The sequence below is a fragment of the Serinus canaria genome, assembly GCF_022539315.1.
Source record: "Serinus canaria isolate serCan28SL12 chromosome 7 unlocalized genomic scaffold, serCan2020 HiC_scaffold_29, whole genome shotgun sequence".
Lineage (NCBI taxonomy): Eukaryota > Metazoa > Chordata > Aves > Passeriformes > Fringillidae > Serinus > Serinus canaria.
The window spans coordinates 1,138,470-1,154,686 of record NW_026108147.1 but is presented as its reverse complement, the minus strand read 5'-3'; the positions used below and the strand labels follow the sequence as shown (position 1 = coordinate 1,154,686).

General features: G+C 42.2%; 1 protein-coding gene across 5 annotated transcripts in view; it reads left to right on the top strand.

The window, feature by feature from the left end:
* The first annotated feature begins 400 nt into the window (after positions 1-400).
* The window catches only part of KANSL1L (KAT8 regulatory NSL complex subunit 1 like), a 46,325-nt gene continuing 30,508 nt past the window's right edge, over positions 401-16,217 (top strand). For 3 of the 5 annotated variants that reach the window (XR_003945169.2, XM_030231722.2, XM_030231723.2), the window contains exon 1: positions 7,137-8,239. Coding sequence is in view for 4 of the 5 variants with exons in the window: in XM_030231722.2 (XP_030087582.2) it covers positions 7,164-8,239 (1,076 nt within the window). In the remaining variant the exon portion in view is untranslated. Of the gene's footprint in view, positions 540-7,133; positions 8,240-16,217 lie in introns of those variants that run through there. The other 2 variants (XM_050987601.1, XM_050987600.1) reach the window with 2 other exon arrangements.

The following is a 16,217-nucleotide window of genomic DNA, read 5'->3' as shown; positions in this document are numbered from 1 at the left end:
GTTTGTCTGCGGTTACTTCAAAGCCCGCGGGGAAACGGGGCTTCTCCCTCTGTCCCCGTGTTCACTTCAGGGCGCTGAGGGGGAGTTCTGGGGGAGGCAGTGTGCTGCGGGTGAACTTGAGGGCTATTCATTGGCGCAGTAACTTGGACTGTGTGTGTTTAGGAGGGTTTTTTAGCACTTTACCCATGCCGGGCGTTAAGAGCTGAAGCTGTTCGGAGCGGGGAGCGGCGCTGCGCCCTCCTCTCCCACCCGGCCCCGGCGCGCGGGGGGAGTGAGGGCAGGGCCGTGTCCTCGCGTCAGGCGGGGCCCCGCCAATGGCGGGAGGCCACGCCTCCAGACCTAGCCACGCCCCCCGGCGTCCCGGATTGGCCGCGCTCCTCCCCCTGAGGAGCGGGGGAGGCCCCGCCCCGCCGCGCTGCGCTTTAGCTGGGCGCGGACTCTTCAAGAGCGGCAGTGTGAGCCGTGGCGGGCGCCGTGCTGTGCCGGGTTGAGGCGGCGCCGGTGCCGGTGCCGCTGCGGAGAACCCGCCGGACGCAAAGGCAAGCGCGGGGCGCGGCGCGGCGGGGCGCCGTGAGGCGGCGGGGGCACGGAGGGGCCGGGCGGCGGTTGGTTCCCGCGGCGGGAGTGGCGGGTGCGCATGCGCGGGGTGGGGGCGGGGCGGGGGTAACGGTCCGTGCGCGCGGCGGGGCGGGGCCGGCGGCCGTGAGGCGGGGGCGGGGCCCGCGGGCTGCAGGGGCGGTGCCGCTCCGCGCCCGCCCCGCGTGTCTCAGCCGGGATTTAAACAGCGCGTGGAAACTTCCTGCCGGGAATCTGCCTGTACCCACCTAGTGCTGTGCCTCGGGGGCACCCCGGACTGGCACCGCGTACAGGGCTGCACGCTTTGGATGGAGTAGTTGGCAAAGCAACTCAGATCCAGGTCCTGTAGCCTGCCTTGAGAGCTCCTCTGTGCTCCCGAGCTAAACTTTCCATCCACTTTTTACAAAATGAAGCATCTCCCCCTCACAAAAATGTAGCACTGACTGAGGTATTCCGAACCTACCCCTCTCTAATACCTCACTGAGGTATTCCGAACCTATTCCCACAGAAATGTAGCACTGACTGAAGTATTCCGAACCTACCCCAGTCTAATACCTCTCTGAGGTATTCCAAACCTACCCCCACAAAAATGTAACACTGACTGAGGTATTCCGAACCTACCCCAGTCTAATACCTCACTGAGGTATTCCGAACCTATTCCCACAGAAATGTAGCACTGACTAAGGTATTCCAAACCTACCCCAGTCTAATACCTCACTGAGGTATTCCGAACCTACCCCCACAAAAATGTAACACTGACTCAAGTATTCCGAACCTACCCCTCTCTAGTACCTGGCTGAGGTATTCCAAACCTACCCCCACAAAAATGTAACACTGACTGAAGTATTCCGAACCTACCCCAGTCTAATACCTGGCTGAGGTATTCCTAACCTACCCCAGTCTAATACCTCTCTGAGATATTCCAAACCTACCCCCACAAAAATGTAACACTGACTGAGGTATTCCGAACCTACCCCTCTCTAATGGGAAGCAAATTTAAAAATGGGAATTTTCAATTTTCAGTTTGCAATGTGAGCCAATTAAAAAAAAATCCAAATTATTAAAGTATGCCTTTTGTCAAAGGGTAAATACTTCGTTTTTGTGCTAGTTTAATAAAAAGGAAATAGTAAAAATTACACAGAGAGCAGTCTGTGTGCCTTAGGACTCTCCTGCTGTATTGGTCCATGGTTTGAAATCCTGGGGAATGGTCTGAGGAGCTTAAATCCCAGTCATCTTAATTAGTGTCTTAAGAGCTGAGTGGGTCTCATATAAGACCAGGTTTTATAGCCCTCTCTTCAAAGGCTGAAATTCAAAAGGGTCACTGAAACATGTATATGGAATTTACCATGAAAGGTACCAGAAAGTATTGCAGATATTTCTGTTAGAGACATACGTGCAACTTTCTTACAGAGGCACCTGTTGTACCACAAAAAAAGCATTTAACATATATTAAAAATTACTCCAGGTGTTGCTTTGCAAATATGATGTTATAGACTGAAGAAGAATTACTTGATGATGTGGTAATAAACTTGGAAATTTTATCGATTCGCTGTTCAGAAGCAGATCTGAACAAGGAGGAAAACAAACCTATTCAGATATTTTAATGAGTCATGGATTTTACCATAAGTTAGTACTGATGAGTTCCACTTGAAGTGCCTCCTTTTGGACATTTATTATGATTGAAACTTTGGGTGGTCTGCCTTAAATGGAGATCTCTTAGTGTTCAGAGAGAGATCCTTTTTTGGGGGGGTAGTGTGCTGTATTTTTGTGGGGTTTTTTGGTTGATCTTTTTTCCCCAAGTAGGAGGAATTTGTGCTTATATCTTCTGGGGTGTACAAATCACTTTTGTGAGTGTTTTGTCTGGATCGTTCAGCCTGCACAGTGAGCACTGCTGAACGTGGAGACTCCCCACTAATCCTGTTTGGCTTTATGGGTTTTTTCCAAATCTGTTAATGGAACAAAATACTAAAATGTTTAAATACACATCATGAGTAACTGATCTGCTTTTGAAGTGAAAACAAAAGCTGCCTACTGAAATTATTTTTTTTTTCACTCCTAAAGGCTGGTCCCAGGTGTGTTATTAAACATGGGCTTCTTTCCTTTTCCTTTCATACTCCTAACCAGGACATGCCCAGTGGGACCAATATCTTTTATAGGGTCGTTGCTGCAGACTGTTCCATGAGAAAATGTACACTGTGCTATCGAGCTGTTCCTGCTATTCTTAGAAATCACTACCATCCTCTAGGTTTTCCAAAAACTGGGAGGGGTAGTTAAAGGCTGAGGGATGCCTGCCACAGGCAAGGCTTGCAGAGGCTGGCCAGGCTCAGGTCCCGGGTGCTGCACTCTGCTGAGGCAGTGCTGCAGCAGTGCCTGCCTGCCAGAGCACTTTATTTTTGTCCAGTGATTATCAGGAAGGCTGCCCAGGAGGAGCTGGCTGGGGATTACAGGACAAACAGCACAAAGCTGTAGGAAACCTGGTTTTGGCAGTTGTGTTGCAGTTTGCTTTTGTAGCTGCCCTCTCTTCTGCAGGTTGTCTCTAAGAGGTCTTAAAGCAGGTTGAAATACAGTATTTTTGAGCATTCTTGCTGAGATTCATTTCGGGTGTTTCACCAGAGGCTGGGTGCTGTCAGGGACTTTGCTTTGCTTTTGAAATGCCACCTATGCAAGGAATAAACAGTGGAAGTTGGCTTATCTGAAACACTGTTAATCTGTGAATAAACTGGAAACAGTCGTATTCATTTGAGATGTTGTTTGTAGGCTTCTGAATTTCAAAACAAAAAGAAATAATTGTAAAGATCTCCTCCTGGTCTCGAGGAATCTCTTTATTAAGGAGAAAAATTAAGGTGTTTATGATGAGGAAAAATGACTCAATTTACAAGGAGAGAAGTCTGCTGCAGAGGAGCTTTAAAAAGCCTCCTGCAAGTGGAGTTTTATTGTCATTGGAAACGAAAAGATCACAAACAAAAAAATCCACTAAAAGACCAAGCAATCCTCCCCCCCAAGCAAAAATCCCCCAGAACACTGTCTGCAGTGTTGTGTAACCAAAGTGATAGCCTTATGCAAGGGGGAGAAGAGTCAAAAAGTGAAAGGATTGTAAACAAAAGCTGGGAAGGGAGGGAGTGCCACCCTGTGTGCTGAGTTGTGCCTGGGTTTTGTTGTGTTTCTTTTAATAGGGTGCTGCTAATCACATCATGAAGACAGTGGTTTCAGGATTTAGGCAGATTCTGTTGAGGTAAGCCTGGTAGGGAAAGGGTATAAGGAGGAAGTGTCAAGGGAGGACAAAAAATCAGCAGAGGTAGAGGAGCAGGAGCCACTGGGGGTTAGGAACCAGTAGCTGCAGTGGTGGAGGGGAGCAGGGTGCAGGTCCTGCTGTGGTAAACTGCAGTTCCCAGCTAGATCCTCCTGGGTAATTAAGGCATTAGGGGAGGATAAGCATGAAGTCACCTTAAACATCACTTGCTTTATTGTATATCTGGTACTTGTTTCTTCCCTTCCCCAGTACTTATTTAATGTCACTTTTTCTTTCTACAGTTCTTTTTAGTCTGTCAAGTGGAGTGTTTATATAGTAGATGAAAAGTGAACTGTTTGCCAGTTTAGCAGAATTTTAGCTGTTCTGGTTTTCAAACCTCTAGTAATACACAATGCAAAAGAAATCTGTGAAATGGTTTACCTGTGCCAAAAAAGCTTTTCCCTGAAGGAAAATACTTTTGTGGTATACCATTTTGCAGTACTTGTCTTCCTCCCTCTTTGCCTTCATTTTTTTCCCCCCTTCAAGATAGTAGATTTTGCTCTAGAAACTCACTTCCAATATGCTGGAATGAAATAATTTTTTGCAGCTTTCTGCCAAAATTAAATAAAATGTGTGAAAACGTAAATTATATAACTTTTGTCAAGCCAAGTACTTGTACTACAATTTGTTTATAATTTTTTTTCAGCAGATACTTTGTTTTGCTCCTATATCTATGACATTTTTGTGTGTGTGTGTGTGTGTGTGTGTGTGTGTGTGTGTGTGAACTTTTTGGAGAAATGCCAAGGGCTGGACACTGTGGCAGTACCAGCTTCTCTAAGTTCTTTTTGATGTCACTTTATAAATAAGCTCCTGAGCATGCCTGAGTGTCTCACACTGTTTTCAGGGCAGAAACATTATATGAAATTTCCAAGTTGCTGAGTAAGGGGTTGTTAATTGCGATTTCCCTCTTAAAAAGCATTTTATTTATTTTTTAGCTGCTTTGTAGTTTAAGCATACTTGGTTAGGCACTCCAAATGAGTGATTTGTCAGTGCTCTTTAGTTCAATGTTTGTGTTCCATATGAGGGTGTTTTGATTCTTCTCCTCTTTTCCCTAGAAGAGTTAAAAAGAAGTCCCCCGTATGAAAAATAAAAAAAGAGGTAATGGTATTCATTGCAATTTTGGAAATTTGAAACTGTACCAAAAGGGTACAGTGAAAGTGAATGTGTTAGTGGGAATGTGATGTAGTTAAAATACAGCACTCTGAAATTTTGTGCTGCCAGTTCTTTGAATAACCTCCATCTTCATACAGGTGTGTGATCCACATCTCCAAACTACTTTTTTGCACTGTGTGTGGATGTTTCCTGGGTTTCAGGAGTAGCAACCTCTGCCTGTTAAACCAAACCACTCAGACTAGGTGGATGGTAAAGTTGGAACAGTTATAAATACATTGCTAGGTGCATGTAGATCCCAGGCTGATGGTTCTCCTCTTGGAGAGCTTCTTGGAATTCTCAGAGAGAGTCAAACACAGGGATTCCTGAGCTCACATTAACCCCACAGAAGAACTGTTCAGTTCTCTCCCCTTATGTTTTAGCCAGGCACAGTTGCTCTGACATGCTATAGTTATTTGCCATTATGTTAGGGCCAGGCAGGCGTTGGTGTCTGAATTCACACTCCTTTGGATTTTCAGATTTGCAGGCCTGCTAGCTTTTACAAGAGGAAAGACACGAGTCAGCCAGGTGCTGAGAGCATTACTGAGTCACCAGAGCCTCCAGGATTTGGGGCTCCAGCTCTCAACAGTGCATTCCCCTGTCTAATCCCAGAATGGGGTTCTTCCTGAACAGCTGTCCACTGGGAGGACTTTGTGCTGAGCTCCTCTTTAGGCTGAAGAGGAGCTTATTTATAAAGGTTAAAATCCTGGGGATTTTAATGGTGTCATTTATGATTAGCACTAAGACCACCAAACCTGGTGCCAGTGATGAAAACCTTGTGGATGAGGTACACATGGAGCAATGAAAGGTGAATAAAGCATACAGAGAGTGGTAAGGCAGTACTGGAGCATGTGGCTCTCCATGTTCTGCTTCACACTTTTGGGTTAAGGAGCAAGTATCCAAACTGGTATTCTCAGCTCCCTAGGTTTTTACATCTCACTTTAATGGTTGCACCTTCAGTGTAAAAAACCTGTAGTTATAAACAAGCTAAGGCTTCAGACAGATCTTTTCTTAAGATCCATATGTGGTAGTCTCAGAATCATGGACCCCTTATGGGATCTGTGCATTGAAAGTTGCTGAGCTAGGCAGTTGCTGGGGAGATCAAGGAAACTGGAGACATGAAAAGGAGGGCACTGGAAGTGCTGCTCAGCCAGTACACAGTTCAACAGAATTTACTGTGGCATTGCAGTGCTGCACTCACTTTTGCTACTGCTCTCACATAAGGTTTCTGATTTTGTCACTAGCTTCTTAATGAAGAAACAGGAACTTACCTTTCAGGCTTCTGCAGGCCATGTTCAATTAAATTAATAATTTGGTTTATTTAACCATCTCCTAAACAAAGCTGTAAGTACTGTGTGAGTGATTCCTGTGTGGAATAGCTACATTATGACTTGGCAGCATAGCTGCTGACAAGAAGGGGTGAAGGTTGACATTGGTCTTTTGATCCCAAAGTCTGGGAGCCCTTTGTTAATTGGCAAGCCACAAGCAAAAGGATTTGTTAAGGAGAACTGTCGTTTCTCAATTTGGTATGAAAAATAATCTGTATGTATTTCACAGACAGTGCCTGATGAATAGAGTGGTATCCAAAGGCACAGGAAAGAATTCTTTTTTACTAGGAAACTTCAGAACTTGGAGTTTTCTACTTTGAAAGCATTAGCCTTGTTGATTGTTTTCTAATGTGTATTTATAAGAATGTATAATAATTCATCAAATGCTTTCTTTATATAGATTTACAGTAAATATGTTTCTCACAATAGTGCCAGTCACATTGCTCAAGGTCATGTTTTTCAGTTTGGGCAAGGTTAGATGACAGACCTGAACTTTTTGGGTCTTATTTCTCAGACTGATAGAATCAAAAATGAAATGAGGTATGAACAGTTATTCCCCTGGGATGTAAAGGCTTTCATTGCACATGGAACAGCCTCTGAATGAAATAAAGAAAAAACAGAAAGGGTGTTCTTGTTTGACTTGGGAGGCAACATAGTCTGTGTTCTTTAGATAACGTCCCTTTTTATGGAATTTTTGAATGACGTTGAGAGAATGAAATGTATAACAGAGTTGTTGTATTTGTACTGTGTCATGAAAATGAGAAAATTTACATGGCCCATGTTATTTTCAGGTTTGCTGTAAACTACCTACCGTAGCTATAATGACACCAGCTCTCAGAGAGGCAACAACAAAAGGTCATGGTATCCACTTGTCACCTTCTTTGTCCTCTAGAGCTATGGAGTCTGATACAGCTTTGTGCATGGAAAATTCCAGAGCAGTGGAAGAGAAGATAAAAGAGGACTCCATCGCACGGATTACTTGCTCAGTCCTGGGGTTCCCCACTGCTGAGCCCAACCTCAGGAATGATATCTTCAGTGTGCAGCATTTTGGTTCCCCACCATCCTCCAAGTGCTATCAGTCTGTCTTGTTAATGAGTACAAATTCTGCGTTTAACAACAAAACTGGTAAGCAAACAAAAGCAGGAGAGCCTGGCTGCTCCAAGATGAGAAAGTCATTACATAATGGGGCTGACACATCATTTGGTCCTATTAGTCACTCAGAACCTGAGCAACAGGTCAAAGGGGCAGCGTTTTCAGAGACCACATCTCCAAACTTGGTGGGAATGCAGAGACTTTCAGGTTCAAGTGTAACTGAATGCAGTAACACAGAAGAACTGCAACTTTTAAATGGTAAATGGTACAAGAAGAATGGGGTTTTGGGTAGGGCTTTGGAAGTCCGCACTGAAACAATAAAAGGGGATTTATTACACCAAATTCTTCACGGGCCTTCAGAAGGGATTTTGAGCTGCACCCAGGAGGAGGTGTATGCTCGCTTACTCCAGTGTGTCACTAAGCAACAAATGGAAATCAGTCGCGCCAAAAGAACTCAGAAGCGTTTACAAATGCTCCTGGCAAAGCACGTTATCAAACACTGTGATCAGCAGCTGAAATGCTTTGTGAAACATCAGCTTCAGAGAATGAAGGTTTTCCACGAACCAGCTAAATTTTTGAGCAATAGCTCCCTCAGATGCACTGAAGGTTGGCCGGAAAACAGCACAACTCCTTTGGAGAGTAGTTTGAGTGTGGATGTACAGAACGGAGTTAGCGTGGCACCAGGTGAGATCCGTGGCTTTGCACTTTCTACTGGAGGGCTGCTGTCTCGTGTGGAGAAGGACCTGGACTCTGATGCAACGTGTAGCAGCTCAGATGAAGATAGTGAGGAACAGACTGTGGAAGCGTAAGTGTTAAATTCCTGCTTAGACTCATGTGCTTCTTACTTATAAATCAGGATGGAAGGGTCTAGACCGACAGATTCCATCTTGTGTGAGTAACCTCACTCAGTAGATAGTCTGACTGAACTCAGTGTGAGCTGATTGGTTGAGTTCTTACTTTCTGTTTGGCAGAAAGTAAGACCTTCTAACTAATGCATTTAAGGGGCAGTTGCATTACTGGATTGCAGAGAACTAGAATGTACTGCACTCTGTCACTTTGAATTACATCAATACTGCTAGTAATTGAATGGTGCTGTAAATCAAATCGTGATTGCTGGAAATACTTGGGGCCAGAATAAAATAATTTTAATTTTAATCTGGTGTTATTAAAAATTCGTCAATAGTAGGATCTTGAAATCCACTATGTTGTGATAAAGAGTAAAAATTAAAAATTATCATCTGATGCAGGTATCAAGCCATCCAGTGTTTGGTGACTGGTATAGCATTCTGCTTCCTGAATAGCATAATGCTCAGAAGAAATCAAGTAAGCTTCTGAAACTGGAAGAGCTTTGCCTGTTACATGTTTATAGTTTCAGTCCAGCAAGGCTGTATCAAATCTCTGCTGTGTTCTGCTAAGCTCTGTAGGTTTGAAAAACAGAGGAGAAAATGTTTTAATTTTCTTTTATGTGTTGTCAGAATGGTAAATACTGTGCTGAAGTCCAGCCGAAGCATAATGACTTGCCAGCTAAGTTAGGAACACCTTAAGTACTTGAGTTTGCAAAATAATTATTCTTTTGAAATATTTTAATAAAAAAACATAATTTGTGCTCTCCCCAGCGTAGGAGAATCCACATTCTCGTAACTGATACACTTGAACTTCTAAGTAATAGCTCTGCCTGTGGGATTCTTGTCCTGTGATTACATGAACTGGAAAAGAAAACTCTTGAGAAATTCTTGGTTCTTGAATAGTAGTGGATAATGTACAATTTGGACCAAAGTTCTGTGTGATGGTTTCCTTTTTTCTTCCTGCCAGCAACCCTTGAATTTCTAACTCTCCCTGCCAGTCCTTTACCTTTACTCCTTCTTGTGGCTTTTGGCAGTTATCTTTCCACTTAAGGCTTCTCAGTTTATTTGGTGCACTGATGAAAAAATCCACGGAGGATTATTAAGTGCAAACCCATCACCTTTGGCTCAGGAAATCCCCAAGCTGCTCTTGCTGGGAGCTGGGGGGGATGTTCAGGAGAAGCCCTGCTCCCTCCGTGCCTGCTCTGGTGTAACATTGTTATCTCAGCTATTGCTGGGAGGCAGGAGAACTGGGTAAGATGATCTGTAGTCTGACTCAGTGTGCCCTTTATTTTGGGTTGTTTATTCTTCTGCCTTTCTTTGTGTTCCTGCTGCTGAGTTGTTCAGCAGCAGCAGTAGCAGCCTTGCTGCATTGGCAGGGAAGGAATCACTGGTGTTTGAGGTGTGCTGCTGGGCCAGCAAGCTCAGAGTTAAAAGTACTCCCTGATTTAAGCAAAAGTCTTGTCTGTGTGCCTAGGCTGAGGAAATGCTTGAATTAACATGCAGTGAGGACAGGCTGTCTCTTATTTGAAATTATCATTATCTTCAGCTCAGAATGTTTTTCTTCATCTCTCCAACCTTCCTGAGATTTGCTTTTGTGGCTAAAATGCTGCCCTTTTTATTGGAGGTAACAAAGGTAAATCACTTATTCACCAGTTCAGCTTGTTTCCTTGCCACTTTAAGGCCTTCTGGGTTGCCTTTCATCTGGACAAAAGAAACAAATATCAATTTTTATTTCTGCTGAGGGGATTTATGTGCTTTGAATTGCCTTTCTGTCCTTGGGAATTGGCTATAAGTGCTTTCCAGAAGCAATGGGATCATGGAGGTGAGACAATACTCATTTCCTCACCTGCATGGAAATTTTTATTTTTCATAGTGAGGGCTTTTACTCTGAATTCTTCAGTGATAATCTTCATAATATTTAACTGTAGTTACTATAAGGCTCAAACAATGTAGTGATGAATGGAAAGAATGTTTTGGTTCTGCCCATATCTCAGTGTACTGATTGCATTTAACTTGAGGGTATAATCACGCTGGTGACTGATCACTGTTGTGACTGCGGTGTTTCTCATTCTTTTTGTGGGGGGAGGAAGTATCAGCCCAGAGTGCAAGGCAGGGAGGAACCTGCCGTTACCATGTCTACCTAAGAACAGTCTTGTTTCCCATCAGGAGGGAGAAGTTGATTCCAGCTCCAGCTCTTCATGCTACATAACAAACCTGGAGTTATTTTTAGCCTTTTGAACCTGTTCATTCTCATTATCCTGAAAAGAGTTTTTCCCAATGAGTATTGACATAAGCTCTTCTGAGCTGTATCTCAATGCTTTGTGGCTCAAGTAAGATTGTCTTTATCCATCTATTTCAATACCTTTGTTGTTCAGTTGCAAATAGCTGTTGTAAGATATTTAAGCCATTGTTCCTGCATTACATAGATTCTGTCCTCAAGACAAGAGGGATCCTTGGTTTGCTGGTGAAGGCAATTCACTGTACTTAACAAACTTCTGTAGCTCCTATAGTAATTGGAAAGGCTCAGCTCATTTCAAGAGTTTAATCAAAACACATTTTATTCTTTTGAGAGCCTACTAAAAAGAAATATGAAAAAACAATTGGCTGTCTTCTGGACCTTTGTCATTTTGCTGCTACTGTCAGCTCATGAGTGTCTTTAACCTGTCAGTTTCCATAGCGCCACATTTCCAGCAGTAATTTCGGTGTATTTCAGGACATTCCATCCTGTGGGCATAGGAAATTCTCTCAGGGGATGTGCTAGTCCTTCTCTGTAGTTTCTGAAAGGCTCCTTTCCCTATCCAAATACAATCCTTTTGCATCGTTTGGTGGATTTTCCCTCTGAAATGTTTTCATGCCTTTCCCTCTGATTTTGAAAGACATGTTTTACTGATTATCCTCCAGCAACCTCAAGCCTGACGAAGAGGCTCTGTTACATTTTTCCATGCCCACAGGATTTGTTGTGCCTGGAAACTTTCATAATGAATGTGAAGAGATAGTAAATCTTTCTCTTTTTTTTTTCCTTTATTTTTTTCCCCCTTAGATTGCTAGTTGGAAAGAGAAGATGGGAAATCTGCTTTTAGTACAAACATGTGATGGGGAGGGAAGCATTAAGCAGAGAAAATACAGGAAGGAAGAAAACATTATGAGTGGTATCTCCAGATCTAATCTGTTTGTTCTAGATTATTTTCCATTTTTCCTAGCATTTTTTCTCGTGGCTAACTGAGCACCATCAGTGCAGTTCTGCAGGCCTGGCTATACATGGCACTGCTTAAGGGACTGGGTTTATTGCAGATCTTGGAGCCACGTTACAAAGGGAGGCTGTTTGTTTTTGCAAGGTCAGGTCCTAATTTTCCACACTGAGCTGTAATTTCACTTCATGCCTGATATGAGAACTGAATTATGAGTTTGGGAAGGGGAGGAAGAGAGTCTGCCAGGACAAAAGGCTGCTCTTAGGCACAAACCCCACTTGTTTCCTGGTTTTGACACCTTTTTAGTTTATAAGTCCAGGAAATGTCTTATTTGCATCGAAGATTAATATAAAGGCTTTTGAATAAGTATAAATTCACTGGTGCAAATAATATGCTGGTTTAAGAATGTTTTATATGTTGCTTTTTCAAGAATTCCATTTTCTCAATTCTTGGCTCCTATCACTGGGATGTGGGAGGAGAATGAAAGAAAAGATAGCTTTACATTACCTTCTGTTTTAACTCTCAGGATACATATATTATCTCAGAATATATTTAACCTCACTTGCTTGGGTTTCCATAAGATGAATTAATAACTTCTTCAGGGTCCCACATGCATTTACTGTTTTGCCTTAGAGCTCTCACTGCAGCAATAAAAACTTGTTGTTGAGCAGGACTTTGTTCTCCCAACACCAGAGTAATGTTCCTGTGAGTGGGGATCCTGATTTCTAACCTGTAATTACATTAATATTTTTGCAGCTGCTGAAGGCAGACTGAAAGGTTTTAGTGAAAGGCAGAAGGTTTGACAAGTTTTAACCTGCAAGGGAAACTTGGAGCTGGGAATCTCAAATCTTTTAAGTTAGATGGGTGTTGAATTCATATTAAATTAAAACTTGGCATTACTCTTCTTAATAACTTTTTAATACACAGTCAAGATAGTGTAGGAGAATGGCAGATCTAATAAGCAGGCACATGTGTATGCATATATAACCTTGTATGCTTAATTAAATTGGAGAGAAGAATGATTTGGTGCTTGATGTCAAGTGCTGATTAATCAGTGGTTTATGGCTAGCTTTTTTCTTTCACTAAGCTGAGAAATGTGTTTGTTTTAATTAAAATACTTGCTTATAAACAACAATGAACTGTCTTTATAACTTCTTGTAAAGCAAGGGCAGTGTTGTTTTGGTTTATAGCTAACTCTGATTTAGTGAGAATCTACTTCAAAGGGATACACCCAGTGCCTTTGAAAATCAGCATACATGGGCCCCTGATACAGGAAATAATTTAAGTGCTTTCCTTTTCACATGAAGTAAAAAGTGTGCATAAAGACTTCCCAAAATAGGAATGCTCTCCTGTAACAGGGGTTCATTCATACTGCTAAATATGGGTTAGGAATGTGATGTTAGATGTTGGATTTAAATATATTGACCTGAGCTCTTTTTTTACTGAAACAGCTGTAAATTATTTCATTTTCATCCACACACTTTGCCTAGCTCTTGTGACTTAAAAGAAGTTTTCTTCTGTTGGGGAATTTAAATCAGTTCAGTTTTCAGTTAGCAAACTTCTAGTTACTGATTCTGCTGTTGGAAAAACAAATAAACCTGAAGGTCTATGTTTGAGTATATGTAATATAAACTCCCTTTCTTCCCAGCCCATGGGGTAGACTGAGCAGCAGAAAAACTCAGTGAAATTCAATCCCAGGCTCCTACAAAACATCCAAATACCAGACTATTCAAACATACATTCATTGTGTTCCCCAGCCCTTGCTGCATGTAGGGGACATGGACATCAGTGTGTGGTGGTGCCTTTGCTGCTGCTCCTGCTCTGTCTCACCTGATTTCCCTGTCCTGGATTTCCCCACCTAGCACAGCCCCTCTCGTACTCCTCTGTAGGGCTGGAACCCCTCCACTACCAAAAGCCTGCTGCTGATTTTTAGTGATTTTTTCATCTGGCATGAGCCTTCCAGGTTCAACTGTTAGTTGTCCAGAATGTCTCAAAAAGAATATGGTTATTACAGATTTTACATTGGAATCTGACACTATATATGCATAAATAAATAAATAAATAAATAAATAAATAAATAAATAAATAAATAAAACAATTTATAAGATGAAGTTGGCGCTTACATGAATACCATACCCATCTTTTCCTTGTAAGAATCCATATACAAATTTTGGAGTAAACCTCAGTGACTGGGCAGCATTGATACGCTGCCTGTGTGCTGTCATAATGTTCCATTTACACAGATCTTTAAAGGGGTGTATTTTGTAAGTGCTGCCTTATTTTATGTTGAGCATGGCCTACAGATGTAGCACTACTTGGTTTCTTTTTGAAGGGCAGTTGTGCAATACTTAGAGAGAATTTCTAGGCCTGTGTTCCTGGTGTTTTGTTGTTGATCTATTGATGTTGTGCCATTTCAAAGGCAAGAAAAGAAGCTCGTTTCTAGGCAGCCCTGCTGTTCTTGAAGTTTCTTTCTCTGCATTTTAGCACTACCTGCTCCTCTGCTTCACCTTGAACTGATGTACAGCATGGTGGTGTGCTGGAGCAGACAGCAGAACCTTAAAAATTAATATTAAAACATTTTTACCAAAAGCCATTGGCAGACACTCAAATTACAGCATGTTGGGGTTTTTTATTAGTTTATTAAGAGGAAGTGCTGCTGGTTGTTTACCTTTTGAAGGTTTTTCTTTCTGAGCAGTTAATATTCTGGCTGACTCCACCTTCACTAACCCATTTGGCCTTTTATAATTAACTCAGCTCTAAAGAATTACGTAAACAGAGCTGGAGGTGAAGAGCACCTACCAGCTTGTGAAGCCAGCCACTGGAAAGCTTCAGCACTCTAGCAGATCCTCTAAGAAGCTGAATTTGTAATTTATTCTGTCCCCAAATTGAGTTAACAATTCAGTGCTAGTATACCAGTTCAGTGTCTAATATAAAAGAGCAGCAGTAGTGTGATCCTTTACAGGAACCCTGTAGCAGGCAAATTCTGTCTGTGGCATCTCATCAGTTTGGAAGATGTGATTCTCTATCACACAGGGAGCATATATAGTGCACCAGTGAAATTCTTCTGAAATCTCTCTCTTTCTAGAGTATCTAAGCACAGAGAATTTCTCTTTTCATATTTTCAGTTTTCTCCTGCAGCCTTTTTTCCCTGATTATTGATTTTCTTCTTCTATCCTCCCTACTGTCCCTTTTCATTTTGTGGAAGATGAAAAATTTGATTCCATTGCTACTTAATTCCTTGCTACCTGATTTTTTTCCCGCATAAATTTTCTCTTCAAGAGAAAAATCACAGCTATGGTTGATAATTTCAGGTGTTACTGCATAAATTCCTCAGGTCTGATGGCATAGGAGAAGTTCTCAGCTGGGTACAGGTTTTTTGTTTGGGAAGATAAGATGTGGGTTATGTGTTGGTATCCACATGCATTATTGGACGCAGTTCTGAAAATATTCAATGGCCTCAGTGTGTCAGAGGTGGTGGAACCAGGCATGCATGCCAGAAACTGTAATTGTAATAAGCAGTTGCTGATGTCTGTAGGTGATAGGCAGAACTATAACCCATGTTTTGGGAAGCTGTGTGGTGTTTCAGAGGAAAATGTCTGCCAGGTCAAAATTCCTGTTAAACACCATAGGAGGTAGCAACCTGGCTGGATCCAGAAGAATGACCTAGCTGCAGATCTTCACAGAGATTGCCAGCTAATTTGGAGCAGCAGAGAAATTCCCTCGATTGATTTTTTTGGAGTGAGAGTGGGGAGTGAATAGCGTGGTTTGGTGTTGGTTATTCCAAAACAGCAGCACATTGCTCCTGGATGGTCTGAGCAAAGGCTGAGAGTGAACTGCCACAGTAAATAGTGGTTTTTGGTGTAAGTTGATCAGCCATAATCCTGTTGGTCAGCCCAAATCGTTACAGTTTGCTTTTAATCTTTTTTGTACTCAGGAATGCATAGAAGAGATTGCATTCATAAAACAGCACACACTGATTTTTTGAGTTATGTTATTCTTAGGGGTTTAACAGTTAACTGATCCAGGGGAATTAATGCTTCAACAGCAACTGAAGTTAGTTCATTCTGAAAACAAACATTATGTAGGTGTTCTGGAAGAATTAGTCCTTGAGAAAGCATTTACGGGTCATTTAATAGTTGGACATATTTGTTCAGCTATTACAAGTGTTGGGGGTTTTGGTTGGGAGTGGGCACACAATTTTAGCTCATGACTGAAATCTAGATAAGGTTATCTAAAATACAAGCATATCTAAATTCACCTAATTTGAATATTTTATATAATCTAGTCTTTGTAGGTAATGTCTTATTTACTGTCAGTGTCTGCAGAGAGAAGAGAAATGGATGTGTTGAATTTCTCCACGTTGACCAAAGGTAGCAAGTAGCATGAAATACTTAGGCTGCCTCTGCTGTTGCTGATGATCCCCAGCTGAACTCTTCTCCGTATTTTGGGATGCCCTAGTACAGCCTGAATGTCTGCTCCCAGCTGTATTTTTGATCATACTTTGGTTGCATTTGTGTTTGTGCTCGTTGTGCCTTGTTTGTTCTGCTGCATTTCTTTTCTTTCCTTCTCTTGTAAGTTGTGCAGGATTGACTTGCAGTCCAACCAAAATAGAAATGCAGGCAGGTATTTTGCATGCAAACAAGTTGCCCCTGATGCTATTCCAGCAATGTTTTCTTAGGGCAACTTAAATGAGATGTTTTATTGATACAAAATCAGTATTGCTGTGTTCTCTTCCAATTCTAATAGTCCT